This window comes from Agelaius phoeniceus, chromosome 1 (genome assembly GCF_051311805.1).
Source record: "Agelaius phoeniceus isolate bAgePho1 chromosome 1, bAgePho1.hap1, whole genome shotgun sequence".
Taxonomy (NCBI): Eukaryota; Metazoa; Chordata; class Aves; order Passeriformes; family Icteridae; genus Agelaius; species Agelaius phoeniceus.
In genome coordinates this window covers 114504906-114511077 of record NC_135265.1, presented here as the reverse complement: position 1 = coordinate 114511077, position 6172 = coordinate 114504906, and the positions used below count along the sequence as shown (strand labels likewise).

General features: G+C 36.2%; 1 protein-coding gene across 4 annotated transcripts in view; it reads right to left on the bottom strand.

Annotated features, from left to right (window-relative positions):
* Positions 1–318: 318 nt before the first annotated feature.
* The window catches only part of RGS20 (regulator of G protein signaling 20), a 39305-nt gene continuing 33451 nt past the window's right edge, over positions 319–6172 (bottom strand). For 3 of the 4 annotated variants that reach the window (XM_077185611.1, XM_077185606.1, XM_077185603.1), the window contains exon 5: positions 4180–5557. In XM_077185611.1, coding sequence (XP_077041726.1) covers positions 5369–5557 — 189 coding nt within the window. In that variant the 3' untranslated portion in view covers positions 4180–5368. Of the gene's footprint in view, positions 5558–6172 lie in introns of all 4 variants that reach the window. The other variant, XM_077185599.1, reaches the window with a different exon arrangement.

Genomic DNA, 6172 nt, shown 5'->3' with positions numbered 1-6172 from the left:
TTTTCCAGTCAGCTTATGCAAGGAAGTGTGGCTTTTCTGCTGAAGGGTAAAAATTATTAAAATAGAAGAAGTTTTGTTACAGACTATTTTTTATGCAGAAAATTGCTTAGCATTTAAAGGTTCTTGAATAGATTTTTATACATAAACATTTTAACTCAACTTATGCTAATGTCTTTTAGAAAATATTTTTTTCTACTAGCAGCATGGGTTAATTTTTAACCTGTATGTAAGTCCATTGGCAGGATTGCTTCCTGAGAGTTTACTAAAAGATGTATTTTTTTTTTTTCAAATTTCAAGTTGTTGAGGACAACAAACCAATTAAAGATGTTTACACTTTGTTTGGTAAAAGTTTGTTTTACACTTTGTATCTTCTAAAAGAACAAGTCCAAAGAATTGTGTTAAAAATGACAGCAAATTGGATTCCATGTAGACCTAAATTTCACATTGGATTCCAAGTAGACCCAAATTTCACCTATGTTCACAGCATACCTATACAGGGCAGGCAGTGGTTGGTTTGCATAACCTTCCTCACACAGTGTGTCCTTTAATCTTTGTGTCTGATTGCAACACTTAGAAGAAATATCTTTTGAGAAAGTGTAGTAATTATCTTTCTGTAGTCACCAGATTATATCTGGACTATATTAAAAGAACCAGAACTGTGGTAGCACTTTCTGTGATGCAGGTATATCCAAGTAGGAGTTGAAATAAATTGTGATTTCACCTGATGATACCTGAGCAACAGCCTTCATCCTTCTCCCTTCTGCCCCCATGGTAAAAAGAACTGTTTCTTTTGCCCAGTGAAGGGTGGAGTGCAACAACTAGATTCAAAAATGCATCTGTTCTATTCGTGCTTTATTTTGGTTACCCAAATCAAAAAATTAAACTTTCCAGTACTGATCTTTGGATGAACCTCTGTTCAACAGTTGCTGCAATTTTCACAGCTGTCTGAAATTGCCTTCCTGTATCAAAGAGGATGCAAAGGTGGGGCTGGAGCTGTCTCATTTCTCCATGGCTGGCTTTGTCTACTGGGCAGCAGTTGTGCCATGACTGACCCTGTACACTGGGGTATTTCAAGCACTGAAACGTGGCAGCAGAACTGGTGATCAATCTCTCCATCTAAGAATAGCAGGTTTGATTATTACCTTTAGGGACACTTGAATCCTCTCAGATGGAGCAGAGTTGTCCTGCAGTGTAAGGTAGCTTGTACACTATTCTAATAGAGAGAAAGAGGAGGCCACATTCTTTCTAAAGTGTGTGTGTGTGTGTGTGTGTGTGTGTGTGTGTGTGTGTGTGTGTGTTCTTTAAGGATCTGATCTTCTGTAAGCAAGGCTAGAGCATCCTGCTGCTCAGAAAACACAACTTCTGGATCCTTCTTGGAAGGCATTGTCTCATATATAATACATTTGCTCATATATTCTGTTATCTCATTCAGGAGAAAGTATGAGTTTTAAACTGTCTTGTACTGAATGGTTCTTTTTGACAGTCACTAAGCAGAAGGGTGAGATCACTAATCTGCCCAGTGATCTTGGCTTTTGTGAACCCAAGGAAGGGCCTGGTTTTTATCAGTTCAGGATTCCACTTGTGATCACATATATTAATTTTAAATTGAAACTCACAACCCTTACCAGCCTGGACAGGACTTAATTCATCAACATGAAGTCTTCATTCTGTAAAATGTGGTTGTATTATCCTTCAAACACATGCCTCTGGAAAAGGATCTTGAAATATTAGTCATTCATAGAAACAAACCTGACAAGTTTTACTTCTTTTAAGCACAATTTTATACAGCTGTATATTAGCTTCTGTTTCACTAGGTCATCACTACTCTTGAATTCTTTTACCATTTCAAAGAGTTTGGGATTAATTTAGTTACAACCTTAGTATAAAAAATTTTTCATAATGTCATTGAAACAATACTCACACCTTTTATAGCAGAAGACACATGTTCTTAAAAACTGCTAATAGCAAAGTTGTTTAAAAATTACTTAACATTATGATATAATAGCCTTTCTCATCACTTTATCTTTTTTCTGATATCCTTTGTAATCCAAAACTGCTTAAGTACATGATGCTTGTGTGATGAATTTTAATCTAACTTTATATGATAGAGCCCTTCAGAATATTTTTTTTCTCCATTTGTACTGTGCTAATGACTTTGGAATTTAAAGGTCACTGTAAAGCAAAATATGTTGGCTGAAGGAGCCCATGCAATTTTAATAGTGCTTAGCAGGCTGGTGAAAAGAGCAGTCTTTAGCAGTGTGCATGTTCTGTGGGAGTTACTGCTTTATGATGTGCAGACATTGAAGGAAGAATGCCAGTGGACTGGAAAGTTGTTACAGCTTAATGATATCCTGCAGTTCAATAAATGCCAAGGCAAACCAACCGTGCTCATTTTCAACCTAGGATAAATTGATTCTGTGATAATTTCTTATATGATTAAATAATGTCTTATGTCAATATGATTATTTTCTCTTGCTACTCATGTAACAGCTTGTCTATGGAAACTTTTCCTTTTCAGTGCACTTTTCTTTTGCCCTGAGAAGTTTATGCACTATGAGCAGGTATATAGCAATGAAATGTAATTAAAAATTTGTGGTCTGTGTGGGTGGGTTTTTGTTTTCATCTTCCCCCTCCCCCCCTCCTTGCCTCCATGCCATCAATTAAATCCAGCATTAACCAGCCTGAAAATAACAAGATATTTAAGGGAGTGGGTTGTTTGGGTTTTTAGGAGATATTCTCCAGATGTCTAGGGATCAGCATTCTGCTACTGGTGGTGGGTATAAGCTTAGGCCTAAAGCACAGCATTAAGATTTGGTAAGATATTTCAGGAAAGAATGCACATTGCAAATGTCAAAATATTGTTATGCAGAAGTAAAATGAAAATTGCCTAGAGAATGTTCATTGCTTAGAAGTTGTGGAACATGGAAAATAAGCTTAGAAATTATTATTTTCTTTTTTAAATAATTTAGTGTTAACCATAAAACTGCCCAAACCAGTTAAAATTATAGTTTTCTCTGCCCTATAACTTCATTACATCTTTTTTTCTTCATTTCCTTGCAGAATAATAGAATATATAGTTTGATATGGACTATGATTGTTCAGTCTGTCTTCCAGCTTTTAATGAAGTATCTTTGCAGGGAAGAGAGATAACTTAAATTAAATCCTCCGTTTTGTGAGGTGGCATGCTTTGAAGGTTTTTTTTTTTTGATTCGTGCATATGATCTTTCCAACAAGCTGAATTTGACCTAGGTAAACTTTATTTGTCAACTTAGAGGTTTAGAGCACTCCTGCCCACTCTGATTAAAGCAAATACAGTATCATCTGTTTGACTGCAAGCTCCCCATGAGTGCTGCCTTTTGAAGATACCTAGTTTGTTTTGTTGAAGTCACTACTTACATTGTAATATTTTACATAAACTGAAATGGTATTGGTAGTGCTTTGGGTGAGTTAAATAGAAATTCAGCTGAGGTAAGCAGCATTGATAGGGTAAGCAGTGGTCAACACTAACTGAACTGTGTCTTTAGTGGTGCATGGAAGGGTTTCCTCTTAACTTAGTCACCCAGCACTGTGCTACAGCAGGCAAAAGCACTTTGCTTTGCTCTCTCTAGTTTTTTTGGATTACTTTTTTTGTGCTGACATGTTTAATATTGTTTTGTTGGAAGAAGATAATGAAAACTGGTAATAGAATCATAAATGATTTGGGTTGGAAGGTACCTTAATCTAGTGCCATCTCCACTGGCAGGAACGCTCTCCACTAGACCAGGTTGCCCATCCAGCCTGGCTTGAACCAGCCCATAGCATTGATAAATTACCATGCACCAGATCTTCTGTGGTGCTATGTACTGAGAAAATCAAATCATTATGTGCTTCAAAATGCAGTAAGGGCACAACATATCACCTGCCAAGTGCATTAAGGAAACAATTAAATTGATCTCTTAAATTCTGTTTTGTTCTTCCCGTTTCATTTTTTTTTAGAGAAAATTCCCATTTTGTATTTTCCATAGTGCTGGAATTGGGCAAAGATTAGGTTTTGGAAAGGCTACAGTACACATCACTGAGCTCTGTCTGTCTGGTACCCCCTTTCTGGGGGTATTTTTTTGTGTCTGTTTCCCATATATCTTTTTCTAACCTATACATGTCATTTGGGTCATTTAAATAAATACACAGGGAAAAATACAATTCAGTGGAAATCCACTATAACCTCCAGAGTTTAATGTAGTGGAATTGAAGTGAATCATGTGATTTAAAAAAAGAGAAGACATTAGAGTAACAGATCTACAGATAGTTTATGTGGATTCAACTTTCTTTCTTCCTAGTATTTCCTGTGATTACTGATTTTGAGATATGACCAGGAATTAAGTGTAATGCTTTGGGCATACTGTAAATGAACATGGTTTGTAACTGGATAGAGCTGGTGCTGTTGGACAGTCTGAAATGTTGCTGTATGTGAACACACGTTCCATCTTCCTGCTTTTATTAAGTAAATTGTGTATATATCTGTGATGGAAACTTTACAAGAGCTGTCAGGAAATGGGAGAATTTCATATTTACAAACCCAAGCTGGTTGAAACTGTCGTCGTCTTGGGAACAAATAGTGAAGGGTTTTACAAACACCTACTGAGGGAAGAGAAATATATGTGAGAATTCTGGTGCTTTATTTTGGAATTTGAATGCCCAGACTTGTCTTCCTCTGAAATAAATAATTTAATTTTAGGAACATCAACAAAGGGAACTTAATGCTTTCAGCAGATTCTAATACTAAAATAACAATTCTTCAGCAAAAGGTTTTCTTTTTATAAGCAGCATTATTTCAACCAGTAACTTTCATAAACTTGAGATTGCCATGCCAATTTCCATTAGTGCACCATGTATGCATTAAAGATACCAAAACAAGTGGAGTGTGCCTATGCCAGGTGTGATGGCAGTGCCTAGAGTAACACAGTATTGACAGTAATATTTTTACTTTGGTCACAGTGTGGATGGGGCAACTGCTTTCATTTTCAAGAAAATTCTAACACTCCACTTAAAAATCAGTTGTAGTTTCATGCTCAGTTGGTATTTGTACCTCAGACATAAGGTATAAATTTGTGTCTGAATTGTCTGCTGTGTTTGAAAAAATACTGCATTTTTTGAACAAGGTTTCTTCTTCAGGCTCTTCATTTCCTTTTTCAAAGTAATACTGAATTTAATCAGAAACTGTACTTAGTTGATTGTGTCAGAGCTTTGTGCGGATTTAAATTATTCAGTCTGTAGTAAAACTTGCCTGAGTTATTTTCAGGTAAATATCTGATTAATTCTAAATTCCCTGTGGATTTCTGTAGCCCAGAGTCCTGTCTGTTTTAAAATAAATACATTTAAGAAAAAAATTCTATGCTTCAATGGATTTTTCAGACAAGGACTGAAGCAAGTCCTTATAAATAGCAGAGTTCATAAACCGTGGGTAAGAGTCTCTGTGCATTAAGGTATAAATTTGAAGCTGTGCATCATCAAAGGTGTGTTGTGAGGGTTCCAGCATATTTCGGTTAATAACTTCTCTTACTCTGGAGTCCAGACTGACCTGTGTATTAAAATAGAAAGTCATGTAAATAATAGTGAATAATACAGGTGGGGTCTTATTTTTCTTTCATTGGTTGAAAAAGCCATCTTTTTTAAGCATTTCAGCTGGTGTCCTACAAGACTGTAAAAATTGCTAAATAAACTTCTGCAAAAAATGATTCTGTTAAAATTTGAGTGGAGTAATATCTTGAGTATGGGTAATGTCCTCACTGAGGTACCTTATTGGAACAAGGCTATCTGCAATCCCATTATTACTGAGACCGATGGGTTATTTCCAGACCAACTTCCTGCTCTGTAGTAGAGAGCATTTATAATTTTTTGTGACAGTTCATTTCCTGGAGAGTTGGTGCTGTTGTAAAGAGACTGAGCTTGGAGTAAGAGTATGACGCAGGTGGACAATGTAACCTGGGAAGTTGTTTCTTAATCAAATTGCTGTTAAAAAGCAGAGTGAGTTGATGTGAACCACAGGTAGGGCTACGTAATGATTCCATACAACATACAGTAATGTAATTTTTTTTTTTCCTGCAGGTCCTATGTGTCTGTCCTTTTTTTTCTGCAGGTCCTACTAATATCTGCAGAGAGATATTAGTACTGCAGGAACAGACTGGGTAGATTT